This window comes from Poecilia latipinna, unplaced genomic scaffold, assembly GCF_001443285.1.
Source record: "Poecilia latipinna isolate Pla-1442-1.1 unplaced genomic scaffold, P_latipinna-1.0 Scaffold59, whole genome shotgun sequence".
NCBI lineage: Eukaryota > Metazoa > Chordata > Actinopteri > Cyprinodontiformes > Poeciliidae > Poecilia > Poecilia latipinna.
In genome coordinates, this window is record NW_015112675.1 from 215743 (window position 1) to 231281 (window position 15539).

Genomic DNA, 15539 nt, shown 5'->3' on the forward strand with positions numbered 1-15539 from the left:
GGTTCTCTGCACCGAGGAGTTCAGCCATAATGACGGCGGGTGCCCGGGCTCAGACGGCTCGTTAAGTTCTCCTGCAGCTTCTAATCATCTCAGGTTCACAGGCGCATGTCTCCCAGCGAAGATGGAGGAAGCTTTGATCGCCGGCTGTAAACATTCACGCACACACTTGTGTACACAGGCCATTTTGAGCTCAACACACTCAAAATGAAATATTCTGCTGAGCAGGGCTAAATGGCTTCAGAAAACCTCTTTACGCCAAATGTGCATGTTATGTGTTTATTGGCGTTGCTACCACACTTTTGAGATCTGTGCTTGACTTTCTGTAAAATTCAACCTCTGCATATTTTATTAGCAGTATTCCACGACTTAAGCTTTTCTGACCGGCATATAAACACTGACAACATATACATTATTGCTGAAGGAGCTTTAATAATGTTATTGAAAACTAATATTGGAAAGATCCTAAACACCTGTGATTTGACCTTTCACCCATTATTTATTTCTAACAAGGCCCTCTCTGTTACTTTAGATCTGGTTAAATTGACCTCTTTTCTGAACATGATGTCCCAAAACATTCAAGATATGAGTGCTTAAGATTATATTGTTCTGCTAGGATAAACTACTTGTTTAGTTATCAGACAGTCCTCTAAAACGGAATAATCTTTTAGTTTAGACGCTTTTAAAGTAATCCATAATCTTGAAGCTCTAACCTTCAAGAGTGATAATATAATCAGTTATTGACTCACTTTGATGTTATGTTTTATTCTTGCCCAATTGTGCTTCAGAGTGATCCAAAATCAGAAACTTTGCAACATTTTGGGCTAGATAAGTGTTAGCCTTTAACCACAGAATAACATTCAACCTTCATAAACATGTTCTTGAAGTAGCAACAGCTATGCTCAGTTATTCATTAAAAAGTAAACTTTAGTATCACAAATAATAGCGTTTCATGTAAATAACATATTTTGATTAATAAGATCATATTTATACAATTACATATGCATATATGTTATACATAATAAATGTATATAAGAGAATAACTACGTATGATTAGAAGTCGTCCATCATATTTATTTTATTTATTTTTTTTGGATAATTTGGCAACTGTGGCATAACCAGGCCAAATGTGACCTTGGTGACCGTAAATATCTCAACTTCTTACATTTTTTTTCTTGTCCAAATTTGTCATAAATGTTTCTCTGGAGATGGTTAATTTGATCACATCTGAGAAACTAAAGTAACATGAGTTAGTTGTGCCAAAATCTAAAGTAACATTCCAGCGTTAAAATCATTGTTGTGTTAAACTACTTCCTGTTTTAGTCTCAGTTTTGCCTTGCTGACAAATCAACAAACAAACAAAAAAAAACTCAAAATATTTGTTTTTCATTTCAATAAATCAAGCCTACGTCATTTAAATCTCACCTTAGTCTGTTTCAGTTAACTGGTTCACATCTTCCGTTGCCAACAATGCCTCATTTTGTTTCACCTTGACTTGAAAGTTTGAATGAGGCTTTAATTGTAGAGAGTCTGACACACTGAATGGATTTTACTTACTGGAGGAGCTCTCCGGATCGTTAATCCAGATTAAAGAGCTCCTTTGCTGACTTGGTCTTTAGGTTGCTGTGAGAAATTGTGGAAAAAAAACCTGTGGGAACGAGTCAATATGGCCACTGACCATAAGCCAGATCTCATTTATTTAGTGCAGAGGTGTTTTTCATATTGCCACTAATGGACTTTTTTAAAACTATTCTGGTAGTAATTTTTTTCTAGATTCTTGGTATATATATATATATATATATATATATATATATATATATATATATATATATATATATATATATATATATATAATTTTTTTTCTAAACAATCCCCAGGCAAGTGGGACAGTATTTCCGTCCAACTCTTGAAAGCAAAAGCTTCCCTCTTTACTATCATTAATTATACATCTTAACAACATGAGCCAACCTGAAACAAGTTTACACCTGCAACATCCTCTTTGATGAGTGTTGCTATAGGCAGCCTGGTATCTTTAAGGTATGGTGTGCTCACCATACCTAAAATGAAAGCATTTTTGTTGTGTTGTTGAGGTTAAGGCTAAGAGGCATCATCATAGAGTTTATGATTTCATGAAAAGATTGATTTCTTAAATGGTATATGGGGGGGGGGAGGGAAATGGTGCACAAGCAGACCATGGAGACACTACAGGGCAAATTAGGACTAACACTTAAGGGAGCAAGTGAGAGGCAGAAAAAGGGAATGGGTGGGGGAAATAAACCTAAACAGTAACATACTAAATGATACAGAATGAATCCAAAAATCACAATTCAGAATAACTGAACTAACACAAGGAATAATACAATGATACAGAAATCTAAATTGAAAATAACTGAAGCAAAAGTCCAAAACACTTGGGGGATTATAACAGTTTGTGTTTCCGGCTCAGTGGTCACTGCTGAAGACAGATTTCCAGTTCGTTTATCATGACATCTTTATTTTTATTACAGATGTTTGCATTTGTAGGTTTCTATGAATGTTGCAAGAAAGTTTTTTAAAGGTGTGAGCTTGGAAAATGTTTTCTGTTAGATTAGCTCAGACACATTATGTTGACAGTAGTCATCAGAAAATGTAAGCCTCATTTATTTTTAATGAGAACGCTTGTTCCAGCTTGACTGAATCTCACACATTCGCAGATCTTTGACATCAATATTCAGGAAGACAGAACACGGCCCCGTTTGTTTCCAAGCTATATGTAGTAGGACTTTAAATGTGACATATTTCTTAGCTGCAAAATAATGTTTTACATGTATAAAATGTACTTCCACTTGTCTGATTGGGCTGCAAAATCACCTTAAGATCCAGAATACCAAGCAGACATAAACCTGAAATCCCTGACCTCAAGCCAGTTCTATATTTCTTAGTGTGATAAATCTTTCCCAGTAGACACACACTCTACACAGCTCTGCACACTCAATTCAGACATCCAGGAGCCGCTTGGAAGATGTACAGCAAAATGACAACTTACAGTGTAGAAAACAGATGAAAAATTACAGAATGCAGCTAAAAGAACCTCGGTGACGGTCGCTGATTGAAGCCGTCACTATTTCAAGTCTTATCTCCTCCAGGAATAAAACAAACACACAGGAAACATGTGGCAGGCTCTGTGATGACAGATTACACAGACAACAGCCTCCTTCAAACCCACACCGCAGCGCTCGGATGAAACCGAGAGAGACAAATAAAGTCTCGGAAAATTGATAAGAGATTGATTTGCATATTTACTGTCTTGTCCATGTTTTCACATTTGTCCTGAAACTGAGCCACGGCTCCTCTCGGTAATTAAGGTTTGTCAGTGAAAGTGTGTCCTGCTGATTGGCCTGCTTGTTTAACATGCTTCAAATCAGTGCGGTAAAGTCGAGGTTTGTGAATGTGTATCTAAGTAGGGAAAATGGTTGGACAAGGGACTCTGTTGCTCTTTACTACTGGCTTCAAATTCAAAATCTATTTGCTCACTGATACCCATTGGATGGTATAGACGGGTAAAAAGAAAATGTGTGAAAACTGATTTTTCTGCCCTCTCATGCAGCTGCTGCAGGTTGGAAATGCTCTTCACGTGAACCCGAATGTGTTCAAAAATTCATCCTCTGCTTTCACTTGAGATCATGAGCTTGTGGATGTGATGTGTAGCCCATTTTGTACAGTCATGAGTTGAACACCTAAATTATACATTAGTCTGTTGGATTCGGATCATGCTGCTTTTTGAACTAGTGGAACAGAGAACATAATATTATTTATTAAACTGAATCCTCTTGGCAGATTTGGGGTAACATTTTGAGTGTCCCACCTTCTTATGGGACATTTAATTTGCAATTTGTGTGAAATTAGTTGCAAAAATGTTTTTAGGAGTTCATGTTGATCAGCGTTCACCTGTAATAAGATATGTTGGTGTTTTGACACATCAGGAAACGATAACATTATTATTTACCTCTATTAAAATGCAAGGAAACAAACATGAATTATGCAGCAATGAAACTGCTTTTGCAAATGCAGTACTGTGCAGCAATGCCTCCAGACACCATCTGCATAATTTTCTTAATGTACTAAACTGCCGAAAGTGCTTGGTCAGCGATAGTCCAGAGGTCTTGTAGCTACAGACTGATGAACTTTATGCAGCCTTCAGATTTCAGAAGCCCTTTAAACATGTTTCACTCTCTTCACCCCAAATATGATCTTAAAGCATAAGGCTTCATTCAAGGTCTCTTTGCTATTGGAAAGCCATCCAGAAGTGGAAATATGTTGGCATAATACTCAGAATAATTCAATATTGATGTAATGGGCACCTGAGGTAAAAGCCACAAACACAAATGAATGGAAGCCTTCAGTGAATTTTCTTTTTCTTTCCGTCAAAGTTGCTACTACAGTTAGCTTTTTAGAGCACTGTAGGCCTGCATTTGCTCATTTTTAAACATTTTTGGTTTTGTCTTGTTGAATAAGACTACCAGGTGAGGGCTTCCCATTTTGGCGACTCGATTTATCTACTGAAATAGCTGTGAATAAAGGTTTTTGACAATGTTTTTCCAGGATAAATCAAAATCATCATGTTCAGTTTCCAAATTTGCTTTGTCAATTCTGAAACATGATTCTGTTTTTATCTAATATTCAATTATGAATGTTGAGGTTAGTTATTAGATTATATCTCCAAGACAAAAAAAAAGGTACTGCTCCTGAAGGCAAACCAAACTAAAAAGAGAAATATTGCGCTTTAGTTCTCTTTGTGTCTTGGCATTTTGACAACCAAAGTGAAATGGCTCTTAAAGTTGCTGCCTGTATATCAAAGCAATCACAGAACAGAGTGAGCTTCCTTATTCAGATCACAGCCAGGAGACGCTTGCCCCTCCCCGTCTGCCGATCCAGCAGAACATTAACTTTAACTATGTTTTAGATAAAAGACACAGCTGTTATGTATCATTACATCCAGAGGGAAAGACAGATAACAAAAACATTCCTCCTAATTCAGCACAGGACACAATAAAAGCAGACAGGCTCCTGCTACGTAGCTTGTAAAAGTCAGTAGATGTTTCTGTTACAAGCAGAGCAGCCTTGACTATGCAGTCTGGTCGAGTGTTTTGAAGAAAATCAAAGTATATGCTGATTGGAGTAAACTTTAAACAGAATGGACATGTTGTATGGTGATGTGAATGTTTGTATTGTGTTTTCATAATTTTCACTTGAGTAAAATGTGTTATTCTGTGGGCCCCTCCTATTTAGTATCAACATGCTCAGGGTAGCTCAGATTCTAACAAGCAATAAGATTAGTTGCCATAACTACGCAGATGAGACACAGCTCTTCATTATGACGCCACCGGGTGACCATGAACCCATACAAGCACTGAGAAGATGCATTGATCAAACCTGTGCCTTAACTTTCTCCATCTGAACAGAAACAAAACTCAAGTTATTATCTTTAGCCCGAATGGATTCAGACCTGAAATATCAGAGACTCATAAAGACCATTACAAAGTCGGCCTTCTATCACATGCAGAACATTTCTAGGATTAAAAGATGGCCCCCATCATGATCTAGAGAAATTCCTCCATGCGTTTATCTTTAGTTGAATTGATTACTGAAACAGTGTCTTCACAGGTCTGCAGGTGATTCTGAATGCTGCTCACTAAAACCAGGAAGATGGGACACATCGGCACCGTTCTGAAGCCCCTTACTCTGGCTCCCTGTAGCTCAGACTCTAAAATACTTTTGTTCCTAAATGACTGAATGACTTGGCGCCAAAATGCATCAAGTATCTGTTGTTGTTGTTGCATCAACCATCCAGACCACTCAGATCTCAGGTCTGCTGTGCATCCCCTGAACCAAAACCACATATGCAGAAGTATTCAGTTTCTGTGTCCCACTAATCTGGAACAAGCTTCCAGAAAACTGTAAAACAGCTAAAACACAGAGTTCCTAAAATCAAGTCTTAAAAACCAACTTAAGAGCTACATTTAATTAGCAGTAACTGGAAAATAGACTGATGCTGGTCTGTACAACAACTTTTTATTACTCCTCTTTTTGTGCCACTGGAACATAATGTGTCTGTGTTGTGTAATTTTGTTCAATTTTGTCACGTAAACCACTTTGAACTGCCTTGATGAAGAAATGGGCTTTAAAAATAAACTTGACTTAACAAAAAATAAAATAACAAGATGTTCCTCCATAATTATGCACTACTTTGTGTTAGTCTCTTATAAAGTCCTACTAAAATACATTCAGGTTTGTTGCTGCAACATGGCAAAATGTGTGAACTTTAGCAAGACACTACATTTTCCTTTCTTACTCTTGTGTAAACTAAAAGCCAAAAACCATTTGTTCTGTCATTCTTTTAGGAAGACATGGATCACAACTACTACACATCAAAAACATACGGACCGTCAGATCCTATGAGCAAAGACTTGTGGGTAAATATTGACCAGATGGAGAAGGACAAAGTGAAGATCCATGGGATTCTGTCTAACACACACAGACAGGCGGCGGTAAGTCAACAACAGCAGAACTGGAGATTTAGTGGATGCTAAATGTTGGATTTAAGCCCTTAGTCATTGTCGTGCTAAAATTCTTGTATTAAAATATATTTTCCGAGATATTTTGAATTAACAAAGAAGCATCCTAAATCAGCTTGGAAATACTTCAGGCCCCATGACATATGGTAATAAATGAAACCTAGTGAACAGTTTCCTTTTTTGCAAATCTCTTCATATCCCCTAAGCTTTTTCCACAATGTAGCAGACTACAACCGCAAACTTTAAAAATTTTTTATTGGGATTTCATGCGGTAAACCTGCATAAAGCAACACAAAGTAGTCAAGTGAAAGAAAATGAGTTTTCAAACCGATTTGTTTTCTTTACAAGAATAAATGTGAAAATGGTGGCATGCATTTGTTTTAGCCATCTTTACCCTGATTTCTCTAAATAAAATAGAGCTCAAATACCTGCAATTGCAGGAAAATAAAGCATAAAGCCATTATATAATAAACTGATATTTGTCGTTGTAAAACGGTAAGGTGTGGGAAGATCAAAGGCGCGTGAAGTCTTTTTTAAATGGCCTGTAAATTGAGAGCCTTTCACTTAGTATGCTGCATGTACATTGCCTTTAAAGCTTGGCAATTGACAGTTTATATCAGTTCAAGTCTAGAATTTTTTTTATGTAAAACATTAATGGTTTAAATGCCATTGAGGTTCCTTGGGATAAAAATCTATATTTTAATGGAAGCCCATCCCCGGTTGTACAGCGCTATAAGTTATAAGGCAGTAGGCTCAAGTTCAAAAGTTTGGCATTAACATAAAAATAAATAAATTAAAAAAAAAAACAAATAAACAAAAATAATCAAAGTCACATATTATAAGGTTGAAATAAGAGTTGCAGTTGCACTTTTCATTTACAGAGGAGCTTTAAAATTCTTCCACTGGGACCAAAGCATCAAGCTTCACTGTACTCTTGATATTATTTTGACTACAGGGCAAAATAAGAGCGCACAGGTCCAACAAAGTTCTAAAAAAATTCCAAAGAGAATCTCGAGGTCCTCATGTTATTTATTTAAGGTTTAGAAGTACTCAAATAAAATGCAGTTTATTAGCCTAATTCAACGATACTTTCTGCTTTGGGGTGAATCCGTCAATACAGTTCAAGTTCAGGGTAAGCTTGGTTTACCAGATACACGTGGCTTACACATGACTTTCCCCGAGCTTTATTATGAATACATTGATTTCATTTATTCTTAAGAATAAAAGTAAGAGATATTAATTATTATTTTCTTATGAATTACTTTCTTGTGGACACTTTATATTATATATTTTCTGAATTGATGCACCACAAGTTTCTTCTTTTTACTCTTTTTTTTTTCTCCAGATTTCTTGATTGGATACCAATATTGTCGACTACAAGCCTGAACACAGTTTAAAATACAGAGCTGCTGCATGAAAATGTTGATTATACATATAATGTAATCTCATCACTTCTGCCTAATGGTTGCCTTAATGCTGTTGATGCATTGCAACAACAGGCACCACCAGACACTAAATAAATACGACTTATTTCTTAACAAGCGTCACCTAGTGTTCACATAGGTCTACATCAGATGAGTTTTTTTTTTTGTTTTGTTTTTTTAACCAAGCTCTTCTTTCTTCGAGAAGAACTTCACTGTGTTAATCTCTTAGGAGTCAGTCTAACACTGCAACACAAATGAAACCGTTGTTTTATTTACCCAAAGGGTCCACAATTGTCATCTTTCTGTCATAATATATTCAAGATGAGATGAGTTGAGGAGTAAAAATCCAAGGTTTCTACATGCAGTTTAAAGTCTTTTCTGCAGCTATGTTTAAAGCCCCCACTGCTCACAGGTCGGTGCAGGCAGGTGACCCATGTGAGCTGCATACTGATACAGTCATAAGGCAGCAGCCACCGACCAGAGAAGCAGAACAGCATGGCAGCAGAGAGAAAGGAAGTAACCTGATAGAACAATACTTGCTGAGAAGTCAGAATAGACTCCCACATTGTGCACATTCTGCTCCTCTGCCTTCATTTTTTTTTTTTTTTTTGCCAGACATGAGGCGTTGCAGCTGAAAAAGATATTTAAATGACTTTTATTATTCTCTGTTATTATCCTCTAAATTTGACTTAGTCTGACAAATCAGTAAAAAGAATGTCCTGAATCAACAGACAGTCAAATAGGACACTTGGCGCTTTCGGCTGATTCATTGAGAACGGAAAACCATCTGTGCTGGAATCATCTGTGGTCTCGTGACGGAGAGCAAACGTTTTAAACAAATAGTTTATCGCGATGGGCAGTTAAAGTCCTGAGAAACTGCTTAAAGCTCAGCAGAACGTGCTCCTTTCCAGACCCGCCGGCTGCCAGCGCAGAAAAAAAAAAAAAAAAAAAGGCTGATAAGGTCAGAAAACAAAACACATCAACAGAGGTCAGCTCCATCAGAGCTTTGCTGAGAAGTTAAGCTGTGGAATTGGCTGCGCAGCTAGTGAGATTCAGGGCGGTTTACCACAGGATTACTAATGCAGGGCTATGTATTCCAGTATTTATTGCAGCTGCCAATCTCCGTTCTCTCTTCTGGCAGTTACTGTGCCATATTCGGTGTACAGATGAAATGATGCGTCCATAAACCATGGTATGCGAGTCAAATCCTGCCAAGAGTGGAGACAAAGTGGTGAATGACACAAATGTGTGCTCTGAAGCAAAACGTAATGTGAAATCTTTCTAATTTCCACTGATAATTCAAGACTTTTGAGAAAATATGTCTTTTTTTGCTATCTTGTAATGTTTATACTACAAAAGTTGAAGAACTTTATCAAAAGTGAGATTATTTTAATGACAAAAAGCTCAAAATAGGAATACACATTCTATGTTGCTATATTATATGCATTAATATCTATACTCTCACTAGTTTACTTTTATTGAGTTGTTTGTTGTGAAGCCAGACTGTTCTGTTTCAGAAAGCATTACTCTCATTTGAATTTCACACTGCATACGTTAAGTTCACTTACTTTACTTGTATTTCAGGATTTATGTAAAACTACAAAAAAGCTTAAAATACATTTGAAGAAACGGTTTTTGAAAGACGAAAAAGTTTTTCCCCTCGAGTCCTGAAGGCCGTTACAATCTGCTTTTTAATACATACCCTGTTGTTTATTCTTTTAGGAACAAGAAAATCACATTTTATTGCCAAGATTTGTCTTTTTTTCTGTACTCGTGACAAATGTGTGGCAAAGATAATCATTCATATTCTTTATCTTCGCAGTTACAAACAAGACTCCTCTATATTTACTGTTCCCAGTTCCCCTCTGATCTTTATCCTCTGCTGGTCTTTAAGATAAAAGGAGTCTCTTCTTGGATTTTCTGTTCCCTTCATCTTCCTGACTCGAGCCATCTGTCTGTTTTTCCACTCACAGAGAGTTAATCTGTCTTTCGATTTCCCGTTTTATGGACATCTCCTGCGTGAAATCACTGTAGCAACTGGTGGTAAGTTGGAATATGCTCTCTGAATAGTAGCTGTGTCTGTAATTGTTGGACCAACTGTATGTGCTTGGCAAAGTTGAATGTACTGTTATTTTTTTTATTGCTATGCGGTTTAGGAGAGAGCTGGGGGGCTTACAAAATTTCTATGGAGATAATAAGCAGATCTTTGCCATGCTACCTACCTGGTCGACTGCTCTATTGAAGTGTGGAACCTAATATTTACATACACTCCAAAAAAAAAAAACCCACATAATTATTTTTTCTCTCACTTAAAATCTTGTCCCTTGTTTTTTTTTAATAAAACTGAATTTTTTGACATATTTGGTGGAAAAAGTGGGAATTCTGTAAACCTGAGAACACCGCCCCAAGTATGGAGGTGTCTGCATTATGCCATAGAGGCGTTTTGCTGCGAGATTAACTGGTGCACTTAACAGTTCATTGCAGTTCATTCATGATTAAATCAAGAAATAAGAACATTGTGCTGAAATATTGAAGTTACTTCACAGAGACATCAGCCAAGAAGTTAAATCTTGGACACATGAAAGTTTCCAAAAGGGAAGTCTACCAAATACAAACTACATGTCCTGTAAGCTTCAGTTAAAAAAATAAATATAATTGTCTCCCTCTCATTAGCAAATAGAAATATTTTATAAAAGGGGAAAAACTTTAGTTTCGGATTCAATGCTAGACATTAAAAAATATATGCAGTGTATGCAAATATCTGATGTCAATTATATATGTATCCCAAAGTCTTGCCTTTGTGTGAACTAAATTAGAAGTATCAGGGTTAAAATGTCTCGTTTGGCACAAATCACACAACGGAACCACGAACGGCTGTTGTCCAGCCAAGCGGTCGGCATGATGGGAGACTGTTTAAATTTCTCACCTCCATGTAATCGTCTGCTAGCCTGAAAACACACCGCTCCCGGCATTCAGCACCAGCTTCTCGCGACACCAGACTTAGCTGGGGGAGAAAACCAGACCCATGGTTTTTGGGCTGGAAACACGAATCGCTCCGCCAAGTCGCACCCTGATAAGACTCGGATACGTAGGTGGGGGGTATCAAGACGAGGAAAGTGACACGGCGGTTGTGTTCACCGCTGTGTGCAATGCAATTTTCCACTTGAGTCTTGACAGCAAGACCACAAATACCCCAACCAGCTATTATCACATCAAAGACCAAAGCCCTGCTTTTTTACCCAACTACTCTAGAGATGCAGGGCTGCCTTTCGCTGCCTCTGAAATAATATAAAAATGATTTGTTGTGGCTATCGTTATTATCTTCGCAGTCTTGATTCTTATCTCCGAAAACTGCTTTTAGAGTCGCTCTGTGAGGATGGGCACGGGCCGTACTAGCAGGGAGGAGATAACAAGAATTTGCATTCCTCTAGACTGGGATGGAGAGGCGTCACCAAGCAATTGTAGCAAGAAGAAGAGGAGGAAGAAGAGGAGGCAGCTATCTTCCTCTTACAGGCCTCAGGGGTTTTGTCTCCGAGACGGCCTTCTCTCATATCCCTTCGTCAATCAGCCCATCCTCTCAGCCATCTTTTCGCCTTCATTCCTGTCAGCAACTCAGCTTTTACTCAAGGCGTCATTTTTTCCACTAGACTTTTACATCTAAAAAGGATCATTATAATTCCACTTTCCACTGTATTTATATTGTGCCCATTCACTAGAAACATAATCTCAAGACAAGACGCTCCAAGTCGTATCCAATTCCGATTTAAATCCCGTCCAAATGCAATTCAGAGGAATCCAGATGATTCCTTTTCAGTCTGCTTCAGATCCAGCTACATGTGACCAAATTCAGTCCATATTAGATGACAGTGCCGTCATATTCAGGTGATCCCAGTTTGTAATTCATCAAGTTGTTAACTTTGCTGTAAACTATCACTCTGTGAAGCCATGTGGCAACCGTGGACAAAACCTTTCAACTTTTTACAAAACGAAAATGGGGCCAGTTTCAGGGTCTGCTGACTTGGGATTGAGAGAGCAGCATGGAGAGACAAAAAAAAAAAAAAAAACACAAAAGCACAGAGTCAGGAATACTTTCTAAGAGAAAGAAAAACACTAAGTTAATGGAGGGATAGCTATACCATTGGCTTTACTTGCAAACAAGACATAGCTAAGCAAAAATAAAATATATATATATTATATTGGAAAGGAAAAAAGCACACAAGGTTCATGACAGCAACAGATCCATACATGACATTATCCAGATAAAAGACTCACACAAACACCTGGCCAGGGGAACTTTCTATGTGAAAGAAACTCTGAGAATAAACAAGAGGAAACAGCAGAGTGAGTAAAACATATCAGTATAGCTTTCAAGAGCGTTATCCTAAAGCAACATAGCTAACCTAAATGATAACAAAAACCTAAACCTCTACAACTGTAAACTTTATTAAAAGGAACCTAAAGAAGGAAAGTTTTAAGCCCGGTCATAGATGGCTGCCTGCCCCACCAGTGAACATGAGAGCTGGTTATTAGTCTGGGTTTTGTTTTTTCTGGTTTTTATTGTGATAAAGGATAGCAGAGGTGTCACTTCAGGAGTTTTGCATTTATTTATCTTCTGTCTAAACAGTAAAAGAGCCAATAGCTCTCCAACACGACATTGTTTAGGCAAGTGGCCTTTTCAAATGCCTCTGATCCACTTTCATGTTTACATGCCAAAACTCTGGAATCACGAAGCAAAACATTTTTACCAGAACACTTAAATGTGTCAACTGGTTTATAAAAAAAACTATTTTTTAATGTGAAAGGATGACCACATGGTCCACCCTGAAACATCAATGACAGGAAGACATAAAACACATAGAATGCTGACCTCAAGGATAGACATGTTTCAAAATAAAACAGGAACTAGGGCTACAATGACTAACTAACTAAAGTCCAAAACATACGTACATTAAAATAATTACAATCAAGTCTAAGGAAAGAACTGAATAAATTTAAAATTTAAAAAATGTTACGATTTATGAATGTTTTTGCCAGGAACTCTACATCGAGTGCAATTGGCAGCTAAAGAACTAAAGAACACTTAAAAAAAAAGGAATAAATGGCCTCACACCAGCTGTGCTCTTTTTAAAGACAACAGTTTTGTTCTCTTTAATCTGCAACATGTTCAAGGATATTCAGCTAACTATCTGATAACAAAGTTAACTTTGCAATAGGAGCTTTTTATGCAGTCGGTGCATAAAAAGCTTTAATGTCCTCACACACTGTTCAGGTCATCTAAAATTACTGACCATCTGCTGCTTTCCAGTTTCTCTCTGGCTGATTTTATAACTTATCCCAACATTTTGTTGGCTCATGAACTGCTTCATGTCCTGTGATCTGAGGGTGGGATAAGAGTGGTGACTAGTCGGCTATGGATGGTTGCTTCACAGTCAGCAATAAAAAAAATAAAATAAAAATAGAAGGAGACGCTCTAAGTAGATGAAGCCTCACAGCTATGTCATATTAAAAGCCAGAAGACTAAATACAAAGCGGGTGGGCATGCTGCTCCTTTCCCGGACCTTCCTAAGCCTCGAAACGGCTGCGATAAACACAAATCGTATTGGAAATGAAACACAGAACAGATCTGCTCCTGAGGACAAAGAGCTTGTCTAAACATGTTGTACAATAAAGTAAAGCTTTCAGTCTGATGGTTCCGATCATTCCCGCTCATGTTTTTCTTGGACATGTGCAGTCCAGCTCATTTTTGTAGGTTTTTTGTAACTCATAAACACACTCAGGAAAAAAAAAAACAACCCTCGTCTGAGTCAGGCTTCTCTCCATTACTCTTCTCTCTCGCCTCTATCTTTTGCTCCCCCTGGTCTCTCTCCTCCTCTGTCCAGTCTCCTTCTGGTGATAGTGACAACTATAATGAATGAACAGACTATTTATTGAGCGCCCTGCAGCCCTCACCTCTTTAGTGTATTGAGAGGGTGTCTGATTTTCTTTAGACTGTGTATTAAGCTGGGTTGTGTTTGGTTGGTGGAAAGCAGATGCAGCAGCACAAATAAATCCCTTTCACACCGGGCTTTGTGCCTCCATCCAGACGGGTTTGTGTTTATGCTTCGTCGAGGGACATTCTAACCTCTTTTGAAATTAAATACAGCATAAAAAAATAAAAAAATAAATCAGCACGACTGAGTTGACTAAAAACAAGATAAAATGAACGTTACAGTAAGTGCCATTTTATAGCACAATCAGATATCAATGTTGCCTTCAGTAGTTATAAAAATGAATTAATAAGTAAATTAAAAGAAGTGCCTTGCAATTGAGCCTCCGTCTCTTTAAGAACCTCCTGCTCTTTCCAACACTCCTCTTTCCACATATACGCGTAACCATTGTTAATTGGTGTCTGACATCAAATGAATCTAAACTTTTACAGTTTTTCAGACAGGATGACCAAAAATATTTATTTTTGTGAAACGCTGGAGTAATTCCAAAGGATTTTTCACAGATGGGGAAATATTGTGACATCTTAGTCAGACCCCCTTACACCACTTCTGCATCTTCTTACTGTCTCTCACCAAGCTTCCTCCTCATTCATTGTCCATTGGAGACTAATGCATATCAAGGAACAGTAGGTGTAAGATAAAAACTAATTGTAACCATAGCAACTCCTGTAGAGCTCTGTGGGACTCTGCATTCACTCTTTTTCCAGGTATATCCGTACACAACTAAATCAAGTCAAATTTTTCTTCTCTGCTCCCATTCTTCATGTCGAGGTAATTCTGTGCAGGGAGATGTATTTGGGAAAGACTGTTTCCTCTCACAGCAGGCTGCGTATAGTTTTCAGAGTGATGGATGTGTTTTTATAGCCCATCCGCCATATGTGAGGAGATGCCTTGTCACATGAAATGAGAGTTTATGGGTCTGGATCTGACTGTATATTTGCAAGAAATAAAAATAAAAAAAGGAGGGTTTTGTCCCCCCCACCCCCCGCTCCTCAAGTCTGCATCTTATTTCATTTGTAATTAAGTAACTTTATGCATTACAGGATTTCTTGAGCCATGCGGTTATAACACTGCATTTTACTGGAAATATTAACTTCACAGATTTGATCAAAGATTCAGGCATGATTTAAAGGAATATTTAAAAATATATCTATTTAAAGTGAGGAAAACAGCATATTTTATCTTCAGCTAAATGCATTACAGAGCAATGCAATATGCTCCCTCTCCCGCCTGTTGCTGCTGGTTTGCTGGTCTTTAAAACTAGAATTTGGAAGCTGGAAGAAACAGTTTTATTAGGTAGCTGACCTCTGGCAGGCTACCTGAGCAGATAGCCTGACTAAATAGCCAGATTTCAGCTTGTAACACAAATACAAAAATCTGAAAGCTGATATTGAATTACAAATGATAATTGATGAATATAAAAAAATGTCTCTTTTGTAACCTAGATACATAAACAAATTAAATGATCTGAAAGTGTTGTTCATTGCTCAGAATTATCTTACATAAAACATCTGATACACTCAGAAAGACTGTTTAAGTCAGCTAGTATTTCATACAGATTTTTTCATACAAAAGAA

At 37.5% G+C, this 15539-nt stretch overlaps 1 protein-coding gene across 1 annotated transcript in view; it reads left to right on the top strand.

Moving 5' to 3' along the window:
- Positions 1 to 15539, top strand: part of plxdc2b (plexin domain containing 2b) — a 76135-nt gene that overhangs the window by 35466 nt on the left and 25130 nt on the right. Inside the window, exons 3-4 of the mRNA XM_015055974.1 lie at positions 6378 to 6524; positions 9949 to 10018. Of these exons, the coding sequence (XP_014911460.1) occupies positions 6378 to 6524; positions 9949 to 10018 (217 nt within the window). The remainder of the gene's footprint in view (positions 1 to 6377; positions 6525 to 9948; positions 10019 to 15539) is intronic.